Raw genomic sequence first — 14,594 nt, forward strand, 5'->3', positions numbered from 1 at the left:
TTTGTTGTTTTACTTGAACAGAAGAGTTATTGGATAAAAACTCTGTAGTTGCTGATTTATAATTACCGTTGTTCAAAAGAATAGTTCAACAAAAATTCTAATTTGCTGAAAATGTACTCACCCTCAGGCCATCCAATAAGTATCAGATGTGAAGAAATGTAGCATTCCATCTCTTGCTCAGCAATGGATCCAGTGAATGGGTGCCGTCGGAATAAGAGTCCAAACTGCTGATATAAACACAATAATCCAGAAGTAATCCACACCTCTCCAGTCCATCAGTTAACATCTTGTGAAGTGAAAAGCTGTGTTTGTAAAAAACAAATCCATCAAGACGTTGTTATGCTTCCTCCAGTGAAAAAGTGCATCAAAATCAAGCCACATATTTGTTTGGAGCTGATTTGGACTGTTTTGACTTGAAAACAATGCTTGATCTGTGTAGATTCAGACTCCTTTTTCACTGGAGGAAGCGTTATGATGGATTATTTTGCTTAAAAGCATCTTAATGATGGATTTATTTCTATTTTCCTTCTCCAGATGTTAGCTGATGGACTGGAGTGGTGTGGATTATTGTGATGTTTTTATCAGCTGTTTGGACTCTCATTCTGACGGCACCCATTCACTGCAGAGCATCCATTGCTGAGACACTGATGCAATGCTACATTTCTACAAACCTGATGAAGAAACAAACTCATCTACATCTTGGGAGACCCGAGGGTGAGTACACTTTCAGCAAATTTTCATTTTTGGGTGAACTATTCCTTTAAGATGCAGAAGACCTGCCAGTGCAAATAGGTAACATTATCCATTTTATGATTAATTGTTGAACTTGTTCTTGTGTCTATTTACTGTAACACTTCTGCCCTGCTCACCAAATTGCTTTGAAAGTTGCAACAGATCCAGAACTCTGCGGCCTGGGTCAAAACATCACAAACACATCATTCTCATACTCCACTGACACAAGGTTGATTATCACAAATACAAAGCTGTAATGAGTTTTTGAAGCCCTGATGTTTATTTGCTGTGATTCATTTTGACTCCTCCAGCACATTTCTCACTGCTTCTCAAGCTCATCCTGGAATCCAGTCTCTCAACATCACTGAAATTTCATCTCTTCCCAACTTCAAAACTCCAAGACGCATCTGTTTACTCCGTGTTATTGAAATGTTTATGTGGGCTGACTCGCTTTCTTGTGATTGCAATCAATTTGTCCCTTATTTTGTTGTCCTTGTTTCTCCCGTCTCTTTTACCTAGCTTTTGTTTTCTTTCTTTTTATTTCAGTTCCAGATGTTTTACATTCGATATTAAGTATCTGTGTTTGTGAAAGGCTGGTGCTACAGGATCAAAATTTCTGTCAAAGAAACAAAGTCTTAACCCTATCAAATCCCCCGAACAGCAGCCTGGTCTTGTTCTGGACCACACGGATGCAGATCCAGGAACACCTCATACTAGCAAAACCCTATACTATTAAACCTAAACTACGTTTTTCAAGTCCTAAAGCTATAAGCATTACCCTTGTGAAAATGTACTTAAGATTACGTGTGTGTGTGTGTGTGTGTGTGTGTGTGTGTGTGTGTCTGTGTCTGTGTCTGTGTCTGTGTGTCTCTGTGTTTTTGTACAATAATCAATTATGATGTTGGCTCACTGCTCAATGTCGAATGTGGATCTGAAAACAGCTGCTCAAATAAATGCAATGGCGTCCCCTAGTGTGGTGCATGAAAACACCACTCACTTCAAATTTGACTCTTTACCCAATACATCTTCCTCGTCTTCTTGGGTGATTCATTATTGCATGTTCTTCCAAAAAGATAAATGTTTGGCTCTGTAGTCTTTTGCACTGTTTCTGTAAGTACTTTCCATTTTGCATGACGGCACAAATCCACTAAGCATGACATAACACCCATGTTTCACAATCCAAACAATTTCCAATGGATTAAATTCAATCCCATCCTACTGCATTTCCCCCTAAATATCAGATTTTACTCTGAAATATCTTGGATTATGCAAGTAAAATGGGATGTGCCTTACATATGAGGACTGTTAGTTTGTAGAAAACTCAATGAATGAGGTGTTCATTGGGATATTGATGGTCATAACATAAATAACTGGACAGACGTGGCAACAGCATATGTTGTTCAGATGTATATTTATATTTTTACATGGTTTTAAATATTTAAAATAATTCAATGTTCAAATTCGCTGCATATATATTTCTCCATTAAAAGGCATTTCATGCAGCTGGTGGAGCAGTTGACGTCCATACGAGGAAATCCGGTCCTGTTTCCAACCAGCTTTTCAATCATCCTGAAACATTTCGTTCACCGATGAGGAGAAAGAGCGGTTCAGGATCTTCAGGTCATGCCCAAATTCTTCATCTGATCTGATTCATAAGAATTCAGAGCTCAAAGTCACACTCCAGAGATGATACTTCAGTTAAAAACATGATGCTAAACACAGTCATTCCCATTTCCATTATTATTTCCAATTGATTCAAACAATTTCATCGATCCAGGTTTGTTTTCAAGTCATTTTTTTAAGTATATAAAATGTTACGCCTAGGTGAGGGTGAGAATGGATACGCTATACACTAAATGAATCCTGGGAAGAGAGACTGCAGGAGCAGAATCACTCCAACCACCATCAGACCACAGAAGAACAGCACCAGCCACAGCGGGAAGGACCCTGAAATAGAAAATATAACAGCACTACTGACGCATCAGCATTGATTTACTTTATGTAGACACACGTACATATATCCAACTTTATATATGATAATATAATAAACAATCAGGCAGCTGAGATTTGATATATAGTATATATTGCTTTACGTGACAATACTGTGGTTTGTTGGTTATGTGATGTTTTAGTTGATATAAATAACCTTTGTGAGAGTTTGAAATTATTTCAATGATCTGATCCCAGTGATTAGTGAAAATACAGATGTGAATTTTATCCACGTTAGGGTTCATTTTATACAGTTTGAAGTTGGACATGTATGAATACATATACCTGATCACATCATACTTACTCCGGTTGGACACAGCATGCATCTGACAGCGGCTGTCGACGGCTACGCTCAACATGACCACTTCATTATTGCCCTGCACGGCTTTACTTTTAGGAGCGTCAGGTAGGAACGTCAGGTCTGTGACGACAATGCCGTGAGATTCCTGGATGTAGTACAATTTCTGGAGGGTTGATCAGAAGAGACGGTCAGTAGGTTTCAACACCTAGTGAGCTGCCTTTTCTTACTGACTACATAAGCAGCTACCTTTTAAGTCAGCATCCTAACAGATGTGGAACATTGATAATGTTTCTTGAGCAGCAAATCAGTATATTAGAATGATTTCTGAAAGATCATGTGACACTGAAGACTGCAGTAATGATGCTGAAAATTCAGCTTTGATCACAGAAATAAATTACATTTCACAGTGTCTTCACATAGAAAACTGTTATTTTGAATTGTAACATTTCACGATACTACTGTATTTTTCATCAGTCAATGCTGTCTTGGACACAAAAGAAAGCACCTTATTATTTTGCAGCCTTGAAATGCTAAGCCTACAAAAGCAGCTGAATAGGTTTTGGCTGTAATTAACTGATTAGTAATTATGCTGTTTGTACCTGCAGGGAAAACGCTATATAGATGGCCACGGATCCAGTCACCGTTCCAAGACCAAGAAATGTCCCAGAGTCACTGAGGAATAACACACAACCATCAAACACATGATAATTCACCAGAACAATGAATAAGACATATTCCCTCTACCTCACTGCAAGACAAGATATAACTTCATTCCCACAAGGCTTCGTGAGCAGCGGCAGGAAAGCCTGTCCGTCCCATTTGGTGATGTAGCACGGAGGGGGTCTGCGGTCCCGTTTGTGGGGGATTTGGACTGTATAGAGTCTTAAAGCATCTTTCTGGTCCTCTACCTTTGCAAACCTGGTATTGAGCAAGAAAATAATGACAAAACATTAGCGAATCTGACAGCTCCTGATGCGTTACAGCTGGCTCCTTCCACGAACAGTAGATTTTGGTGCCTCATTATTTTTGTACAGCTATAGTGATGCAAATCACATGTTTTTTAACTATTAGATATGTTAGATAATAACGTCAGAATGAGAGTCCAAACAGCTGATAAAAACATCACAATGATCCACACCACTCCAGTCCATCAGTTAACATCCTGAGAAGCCAAAAGCTGCATGTTTGTAAGAAACAAATCCACCATTAAGACATTTTAACTTTATCCCTTCCGTCAAATCCAAAATCCATAACACTTCCTCCAGTGAAAAGTCCATCTCCTGTTGTCCTCAAACATCGAAAACTATTATTTGTTTAGAGCCGTTTTAAACAGTGCTTGATACGTGCAGATTTCTCTCCTGATTCAGACAAGATGACTCTTTCACTGGAATAAGCATTATTATGGATTATGGACTTGTATTTAGCCAGAAGCGACAGTTTGAAGTTACAACGCTGTAATGACAAATTTGCTACTTGAAAACACACAGCATTTTTCTCACGAGGCATTAATAGATGGACTGAAATCAAAATATTACTATTTCAAATAAAATGCTGTTCTTTTGTACGTTCTATTCATCAAAGAATGCTGAAAAATTAAATATATCATGGTTTCCACAAAAATACCAAGCAGCACAACTGTTTTCAACACTGATAACATTAAGACATGTTTCTTGAGCAGCTATTCCTATTAGAATGATTTCTGAAGGAAATGTGACTTATAACCTATCTTTTAGCCTATTTATGAAAAGTGGCAGCTGTCAGGAAGTTCACAACTTGCCTGCATGACTTGTAGCGGTACATCTTCTCTGTGATCTGAGGCATGTTTTCATGCCAACACAAACCCACGGCCAGCTGATCGCCGCTCCACACGCTGCACTCGAAATCACGGCCAACTGTTACAATGTGCTACATCAAGAAAGAGAACACTACTTGGATGAACCAGCATAAAATGCACAATAGAGAAGCAGTTCTTAATTGCTTGGTTGCTTTTTGTCAGTTCTTAACTATAACAAATCTTCACAGAACACACCTTGTTATCAGGACTGATGTCTATATCCTCCAGCTCATCCTTGTGAGCTTTGAAGCTGAACTTCTCTTTCAAAGAGGGGAACTGGAGAGAGACGAAACGAGTTGAGACAAGGACAGTACTGATAAAAACTACACAGACTCATGGGAGACGCTCACCTCCCACACTCTGACGAAACCATCGGTCCCGCCGCTCAGCAGAAGCGTGAGGTCGGTGCTGAAGCGCACACACTTCACGCAGGGGTCCTGCTGGCTGAAGTCGGCCTGCACCGCTCCAACATCCTCTACCACGATCTGAGGAGAATCCTCCTTCATCTGGGCCACGTCTCCTCCTCCATCTCCTTTCTGGCCTTTCCCGCCTCTCTTCCTGGCTGCACCTTTATCTCCAGCCCCTATTAACAGGTGTCACAGGAAAAGATGACATGAAAATGAGTATGCATGACCATTAATTCATCAATGTCTTCATTTAGCCTCTACTGACCATCTTTGGCTGCAGGTTTCTTCGCCTGTTTGGCCGCACGGTGACTGAACCTCATCAGACTGCAGTTGGCGTCCTGTCCTGCGGCGATCACATCCCCCCCCAGAGACATGCACATGGTGGCTTGTGTGTCCGTTTCATGAGTGTGCAGCAAGGTGGAGCTGTGCACACCGCCAACCAGATCCAGACTCAGGAAATGCTGCAACAAAAATGTAACAATAAACACGCCCTCACCAGTGTAGGGGAAAGTTACTTTTAAAAGTAATGCATTACAATATTGCGTTACTCCCTAAAAAATAACTAATTAAGTTACTTTATTAAGTTATATCTGGGCAGGGCTTGCTTGTTTGTTTGTTTTTAATATAAAAAAAGTTCTTCTTTTACAAATGTAAAAGCCCTTTCACACCAAAAGTTAAAATAAATACGCCTCAGACTGAAGGAAATGTAAATTCACGTCTGAACAGTAGAGGGTGCAGCTCAAACCAATTGCATAAAGAATATTAAAGCTGCAAGAAGCGTTGAAAGGGCCCTCGCACCCAGGCTCACTGCCACCCGGTGGCTTTAGGAAAACAGTGAATGGTCAGCAATATGCATTTAAAGTGGTAAATATAGGAGGAATGTGTCAAAGTAATTTATATGTGCCAAACTTCCTGCTGCCAGCTGGTGGCGCTATGATTATAAATTAATATTGGCATAGAGATATCTTCAAACCAGGACATATGAAGTTTGGTGCAGATTGAACATGGCATGTTTGAGTTAGTGTAAAACATTATATATCCTGATGCCAACAGGTGGCGCTATGATTACAACTGTATAGTGGCCTTTAGATGTCTTCAGGCCAGGACTCTTACCAAACATGTGAAGTCTAGTGCAGATCAGACATTGCATGTTTAAGTTAGTGTAAAACAAGTCACTACCTGTTGCCAGCAGGTGGCGCTATGATTATAACAGAATATGGGCATGTGTTCAGGACAGGACTCTTATAAAACATGTGAAGTTTGGGGCAGATCGGACATTGTCTGCCTGAATTATAATAACTTCCTTTTCCATGGTGAAACATGGAAGTTTGTCAGCCCGCCACGGACACTCCCTTCAACGAAAACTCAAGATCTTTACAATTTAACATTTCAAAGGGCTTTAGATTAGACTGACCAAATTTGATGTTGATCTAAATAAATCTCTAGGAGGAGTTTAAATACAACGCCTGAAAATGGAAAAAACGGCACAAAACTTACAGAGAAAATTCAAAATAGCAGACTTCCTGTTGGGTTTTGGACTTCGTACCACAGGACTTTTTGTAGGTATTGGTGTACAGTGTTGGGGATAACTCATTACAAGTAAATACAATTTTGAATTTGATACGCATGCGCTGATTTGTGACTGCGTGTTTTGAGTTTGAGCTCCATCAAGTTGATTCTTTATCGTCTATTTTCTATCTTACAAACAATTTTATACACTATAATTTTCGTTTCTATAACGTGTGAATATATCCCCTATAGCATTCTAAAACAAAACCAATCAGAGCGCCTTGTTATCACTAGTTTTATTTTGATTTCTCGAGTCTGCTATTAGCTTATAGCCTGTTAGCATCGGCAGCATGGCTGCCGCTAATCTCGCTTATATTGCTAATACTCTATTCACACACATTACCATTGTTTCACTGTTAATTGCTTAAATGGCGGATTTGTGTCTACCTATGAGTGTAGATGAGGACACATTCGAGCTGCATTCGGTGCAGCTGGAGCTGGAGGCCGTGGAGAAGCAGATCCGCGACCTGGTGGAGAACCAGGCCCATCTGAGAGAGCGGAGAGCCACGCTGGAAACATCCCGGACTGACGCTCACAAGTCCGGGGTAAGTATACAGCACGCTGCTAACACTCCCACCACCTCTACTCCGTGTTTCTCTGCACAGACCCTGTGCACCCAGGACGCGATCTTCCCAGATGTCCTTCACTCCGGCGCCGGGACGTCACGGACCCTGGGTGCACCAGCAGCGGAAGACGCGAGCCAGGCCCCGGGCGACGACCTCTCCCCCTCCACCGCCTCCGGTCTTCGAGATCTCCACCCGGAACCACTTCGCTCCCCTCCGCGAGACGGAACGCTACGCTGTGATCGCCGGAGACTCCATCGTCCGGCACGTCCGTGCTACGTTAGCTGAAGGTAAAGTGCACACTCACTGTTTCCCCGGTGCTCGTTTTCTCGATGTTTCTGCGCAGATACCCGCGATCGTGATGGGTGATGAGAGCATCGGTGCTATCGTACTGCATGCGGGGGTTAACGACACCAAGCTGCGGCAGACGGAGATACTGAAGAGGGGCTTCAGGAGCCTGATAGAGACGGTACGCAGCACATCACCCGCGACGACGATCATCGTATCAGAACCGCTTCCCATGTATCGACGAGGACACGAAAGGTTCAGTACACTTTTTGCTTTAAACGAATGGTTATTGTCATGGTGTAAAGAACAGAAACTGCTCTTTGTTAATAATTGGAATCTTTTCTGGGAGCGTCCACTCCACCAAGCTACTGTTATAAACATGAGCCCCGTCAGACTGGTCGTGGCGGCGGTGTGGCAACAATATATAGTGATATTCTCAATGTTACTCAGAAAACAGGATACAGGAGGTTTAACGCATTTGAAATACTTCTGCTTAATGTTACACTGTTAGATATGCAAAAGAAATCTCTCCTATCTCTTGCTCTGGCTACTGTGTATAGACCGCTAGGGCCATATACAGATTTCCTAAAAGAATTTGCAGATTTCCTCTCAGATCTATTGGTTAATGTTGAAAAACTGCTAATTGTCGGAGATTTTAACATTCACGTTGATAATACAAATGATGTGTTAGGACTTGCGTTTACTGACCTAATAAACTCTTTTGGAGTCAAGCAAAATGTCACCGGGCCCACTCATCATTTTAATCATACGCTAGATTTAATTATATCGCATGGACTTGATCTTACCGATATAGATATCGTACCTCAAAGTGATGATGTTACTGATCATTTCCTTCTATCGTGCATGCTGCGTATTAATGATATTAATTATATGGCTCTGCGTTATCGTCCGGGCAGAACTATTGTTCCAGCCACCAAAGACAGATTCACAAATAACCTGCCTGATTTATCTCAACTGCTCTGTGTACCCATAAATACACATGAACTAGACGAAATGACTAGCAATATGGGCACTATCTTCTCTAACACATTAGAAGCTGTTGCCCCCCTCAAATTGAAAAAGGTTAGAGAAAAACGTACTGCGCCATGGTACAACAGTTATACCCATTCTCTCAAGAAAGAAACTCGTATTCTTGAGCGCAAATGGAGAAAAACTAACTTGGAAGTTTTTAGAATTGCGTGGAAAAACAGTATGTCCAGCTATAGACAGGCTCTAAAAGCTGCCAGGGCAGAGCATATCCGCAAAATCATAGATAATAACCAAAACAATTCAAGGTTCTTATTTAGCACAGTGGCTAGATTAACAAATAAACAGATGCCACCCGATCTAAATATTCCCTCACAGTTTAATAGTAATAACTTTATGAATTTCTTTACTGATAAAATAGATAACATCAGAAATAAAATATCAAATGTAGATTCTACTGCGTCTAGTATTTCAGCTTCATTCATCGCACCCAAAGAAAAACTGCAGTACTTTACAACTATAAGACAGGAAGAGCTAAATAAACTTATCAGTGCATCTAAACCAACAACGTGTTTATTAGATCCTGTACCCACTAAACTACTGAAAGAGTTGTTACCTGTAGCAGAAGAACCGCTTCTCAATATTATTAACTCATCGTTATCTTTAGGTCACGTCCCAAAACACTTCAAGCTGGCGGTTATTAAGCCTCTTATTAAGAAAGCACAACTAGATTCTAATGAACTGGCAAATTACAGACCCATTTCAAATCTTCCGTTTATGTCTAAAATTTTAGAAAAAGTTGTGTCTGCTCAATTGTGCTCCTTCTTGCAAAAAAATTATCTCTATGAAGATTTCAGTCAGGTTTCAGGCCTCACCATAGTACAGAAACTGCACTTGTTAAAATTACAAATGACTTGCTTCTTGCTTCAGACCAAGGCTGCATCTCATTGCTAGTATTACTTGATCTTAGTGCTGCGTTCGACACTATAGACCATGACACACTCATAGATCGATTACAAAACTATACTGGTATTCAAGGGCAGGCTTTAAGATGGTTTAGATCCTACCTGTCCGATCGCTACCACTTTGTTCATTTAAATGGGGAGTCATCTCAATTATCACCAGTAAAGTATGGAGTACCACAAGGATCTGTCCTAGGTCCTCTGCTATTTTCAATATACATGTTGCCCCTTGCTAATATTATTAAAAAATACGGGATTAGTTTTCATTGTTATGCTGATGATACTCAACTATATATCTCAACAAGACCAGATGAAACTTCTCAACTATCTAAGCTAATAGATTGTGTAAAAAATGTAAAAGAATGGATGACCAATAATTTCCTCCTATTAAATTCAGATAAGACAGAGATATTACTTATTGGACCAAAAAACATTACACAGAATCTCTTGGATTATAATTTGCAACTAGACGGATGCACTGTTACGTCCTCTAAAGTCAAAAATCTGGGTGTTATATTAGACAGCAACTTGTCCTTTGAAAATCATATTTCCCATGTTACAAAAACAGCATTCTTCCATCTTAGAAACATAGCCAAGCTTCGAAACATGCTACCTGTTTCTGATGCAGAAAAGCTAGTTCATGCATTCATGACCTCTAGACTGGACTATTGTAATGCACTGCTAGCTGGTTGTCCTGCATCTTCAATAAACAAGCTACAGATAGTCCAAAATGCAGCGGCTAAACATGGTGTTACTGTAGTTCTAGACTAAATGTCAACATGCATGCATTAATTCATTTCACTCACAAAAAAACAGATTTAGTATTCCTCTAAATGAATTAAAACAGTGTAATACAAACTCAGAATATGACTCAAACCTGCAATAATTAAATGGTAAATAACACAATTGTATCTAATCCCATTTTATCAACCAATGTCTTTGCTGCTGACCTTTGATGATCCAGTTCAACCATACTAATTTGAATTTAGATAAACTAATAATTGTGCTTCATTATTATTTTTTTATTGCTGAAGAGTGTTGAACCTTCTTCTCCTGCGTTCTACTGTATAGACATGAATTTACTTTTTCTTCAACCTGAGGTTTATTCATTACACCTTCTGGTGTGAAAGGGCTTTTACGTTTGCTTTAAATAGAACTTCTTATATTAAAAACAAACAATCAAGCCCTGCACATATTTAAAAAGTAACGTGAAAGTAACACAAAAGTAACATAACGCATTACTTTCCATAAAAAGTAACGTAATTAGTTACTTTTTTAGGGAGTAACGCAATATCAGCTCGTAAGTGTATTTACTTGTCTCAGTGTTTAGCGCATTTGCCGTTGCTAGGAAACGCTTATTTTGTTTACTAGGATGAGAGTTGCTGAAATCGCGTTTGGTCTCGTACTGTATCGTGTATCTTGTCAGTGTGTGCACTTGCTTGGCCATTTGTAGTTGATAAACAGGAAAGTGGGTCCAGCTGAATTGAAATGATCATTTGTTGGTTTGGTATAATAAAGGTTATTATATCGCGGCAGCGGTCGCGGCAGTCGTCGTGTGAAGCCCTCTTAGTGTGAAGACCAAAGAGTGTAAAGACCATCGACTCTACCGTGCGACTCCACCGGGCAGGGACACCGGCAAGGGATAGTAGTAGCTTTTTATTTAATTTTTTCATTGATATGTTTATTATTGAAATGTTGTTGTTATATGCATGTGTTAATTTTATTTAATTTCTTTATTTTCTTAAATATGTGGGTAGATAGTATTTATAGAGTTGTAACTTTTTAGTTTTAGTTACTTTTTCTTATTTGTAAGTCGCTTTGGACAAAAGCGTCTGCTAAATGACAAAAGTAAAGTAAAAAAAGTAATATGGTAATGCATTACTTTTAAAAGTAACTTTCCCCAACACTGTTGGTGTTTCATGTGTCTACCGAATTTCGTACATGTATGTGAAACATAGCTCGAGGGGCAAATTTTATAGGTGGCGCTATTGAGCCATTTTGCCACACCTACTTCTGAAACCCATATCAAGATGTAAATTTTCACCACTTCTGATGTGTGCATAGTTTCATGAGTTACCGAGCATGTCTAGGCCCTCAAAAATGTGATTCATTTCGGAGGAGAAGAAGAAACTGAGCATTTCCAATAGGGTCCTCGCACCACTGGTGCTCTGGCCCTAATGACGCAGGAGAAGAAAGTTCAACAATATTCAGCAAATAACAAAAAATGAAACACAAATGTGTCATTTTTGCTTAGTATGGTTGAATTGGATCATCGAAGGTGAGTAGCAAAGACATTGATTAATAAAATGGGATTAAATACATAAATTATATTTGTCTTATTTCACATATTTAATTATTGCAGGATTGTATATAATATTCTGTTTACTTGCATTTGACTGTTTTTATTAATTTTGAGGAATACTGAATCTGTTTATGTGCAGGTGATGAGTAAATACATGTTGATATTTAGTCTAGAACTACAGTAAGATCACACAACGCCTCTGCACTTACTCCCGATTTCTCTCAACATGGCAACACCAGAGCTGTCAGTCAAGACATGGGAAACAAAGAAACCGGCATTACTTTTTTGAAAAACTCTGATATTTCCTTCCAAATTAAAAAGAAATGGATTACTTTAATAGTTAATTTAAAAAAAAGTCATCTGATTACGTAACTGGCATTACTTGTAATGTGTTACCCCCAACACTGCCCGTCTCTTTCACTTCACTTTAGTCACTTTCAACAGCTAAATGGTACATAACTAGGGCCCTGTGAAATCCATTTAATTTTTTCCCAAATTTTGGTGTTTCTGTTTGAATTTTTCTGGATTCCATTTTAATTGTTAAATTAGAATTAAGTAATCTAACAAAGTCTAACTAAATAAAAGATTTGTTTATTATTCTTAACAATTATAATTTTTCTATAAAACAACAATCATTGAATTAATTTATTTGAAGGCTATTAAGAGGATTCAAGAATATAAAGCACATGATTCTATGTTGTACCCTTATAATAATACCTTATATATCCTATGTAAAGAACATAAATTACAAATATGCAATTACATTGACTGATTAATTACGAGTATATAACCAAGCTGCTTTGCACAAGTGGAGGGCCATGTAAGTCATTTCTGAATGGCAGCGGATCTTTGTTAGAGAAGTACCATTCCATTCTTGATCCCGGTCTTGGACGCGCCGCCTCCTCCAGCTGTGATGATCAGGCCGGTCTGGGGGTCGATTTTCACAGTATAGAGAGGGAAGGGGGCTCTGTACAGCTCAGGCGCTCTTCGTTTACCCATGCTGTGATCTCTGGACTATGGTCTGAAAGTAAATTACTGATTGTTACAGACAATTCAACAAAAAACAATACACAACTCCATATCATGGTCCATACAACTTTTGGTATTTCTGTAGTAGTATATATAATGTGCATAGTGTACAAATTTTCTGTGAATTTGGTTCAAAGAAGAAAACTGGTTTTCAAGTATCAAAACAATAAAAGTTTAATGCAGCTTTACATTTTATTTCCGTACATTAGAATGTGTCCTGTTTAGTTTTTTTGACTCTTTTATATTTTTTACTAAGTACAGGTCAGAATAAGTATGTTGTTTCATCAGTGTCTCAGCAATGGATGCTCTGCAGTGAATGGGTGCCGTCAGAATGAGAGTCCAAACAGCTGATAAAAACATCACAATAATCCACAAGCTGCATGTTTGCAATAAACCAATCCATCATACATAATGTATTTTCAAACCTTTGCTCCCGGATAAAATACAAGTCAATCCATAAGACATATGCACAGATCAAGCACTGTTTACAAGCCAAAAATGTTTTAAAGTTAAAATGTCTTGAAAATGAGGGATATGTTTCTTACAAACACACAGCTTTTGTCTTCTCCAGATGGTAACTGATGGGCTGGAGTGGTGTGGATTATTGTGATGTGTTTATCAGCTGTTTGGACTCTCATTCTGACGGCACCCATTCACTGCAGAGCATGCTATATTTCCCCAAACCTGATGAAGAAACAAACTCATCTCCATCTGAGGTGTTCTGGGGCTTTGATTAAACAGTAATATAACTGAAAGAAACTTGCACTGACATATCTTAAATATATCTTAACGATTTGTCTCAAGATGCACACCAATAATGTGTTTTTCTAAGGCACGTTTATTAAAGCCACTTAAATTATCTAATTGAACTATGGCTTAATCCTAAACCCTGTCAGGCACCATGTTAAGACTAGGTTGACCATCTACTGTTACTGTAGCACTTCCCAAGGGGTAATCAGTCTTGGGTTCTCTGGGTTTTCATTCACTGCACCTTTATCACTTCAGCTCTTCAGTTTCCAGACACATGGTAACATTATATCCTACTCTAGAGAGACTCCGTCACTGCACTGATACATTCGCTTCCGCTTGTGTCTTTGATCTCTCTCTCTCTCTCTCTGAGGCTCGAGATGTGAGTCACTGCACCTGTGTCTGCGGACGCGCTCCAGTCTCTTACTCCAGTTAGTCCAGTGTTTAGTGGACATGCCACTGTCTTTTCCCACTGGATCTCTCACAACATTAGACACAGAACCGCCATCTACTTCCTGTTTCCCTAGATACACGTCAGCAGAGCGTCACATCCTGCGCGCCTGCGTGCGCGTAACCGTAATAAACGCAGTAATAAAGCAGCTGGAAATCTGAATGGAGCAAACTGAAGTGATTTGTGCATTAAACCAGGTTGTTAAAGGCTAAATAAACGGACCTACACAGATTTAATCAAGCGCTTAAGGTGGGGTGCAATTTTGAAATGCTTAAATACGGAAATTCATAAATATATATTTTAGCAATTAAACAAAATGTAATCAATCATATGAATTCAATTAGCATTGCATACTTAATAACTAAAATATAAAAATAAAGTTATAAATGGAGCTATATTATATTTATGTTATAATTATTATTTATTTATTGGT

General features: G+C 39.1%; 1 protein-coding gene across 3 annotated transcripts; it reads right to left on the reverse strand.

Moving 5' to 3' along the window:
• Positions 1–2,125: 2,125 nt before the first annotated feature.
• LOC306877655 (guanine nucleotide-exchange factor SEC12-like) lies at positions 2,126–14,264 on the reverse strand. 3 transcript variants are annotated; one of them, XM_079429553.1, is made up of 11 exons: positions 14,107–14,254; positions 13,509–13,647; positions 12,799–12,955; positions 5,529–5,724; positions 5,207–5,439; positions 5,052–5,132; positions 4,800–4,927; positions 3,767–3,940; positions 3,622–3,694; positions 3,026–3,185; positions 2,126–2,679 (listed from the first exon to the last, which is right to left on the reverse strand). In XM_079429553.1, exons 3-11 carry the CDS (start codon positions 12,931–12,933, stop codon positions 2,585–2,587), a joined length of 1,275 nt encoding a protein of 424 aa, XP_079285679.1. In that variant the 5' UTR covers positions 12,934–12,955; positions 13,509–13,647; positions 14,107–14,254; the 3' UTR covers positions 2,126–2,584. The 3 variants fall into 3 exon arrangements, with proteins under 3 accessions (XP_079285679.1, XP_079285678.1, XP_079285677.1); XM_079429552.1 differs by lacking the exon at positions 13,509–13,647 and having other exon boundaries at positions 13,955–14,264; XM_079429551.1 differs by lacking the exon at positions 13,509–13,647 and having other exon boundaries at positions 14,107–14,257.
• Positions 14,265–14,594: the final 330 nt, after the last annotated feature.

The sequence above is a fragment of the Barbus barbus genome (genome assembly GCF_936440315.1).
Source record: "Barbus barbus genome assembly, chromosome: 12".
NCBI classification, from domain to species: domain Eukaryota; kingdom Metazoa; phylum Chordata; class Actinopteri; order Cypriniformes; family Cyprinidae; genus Barbus; species Barbus barbus.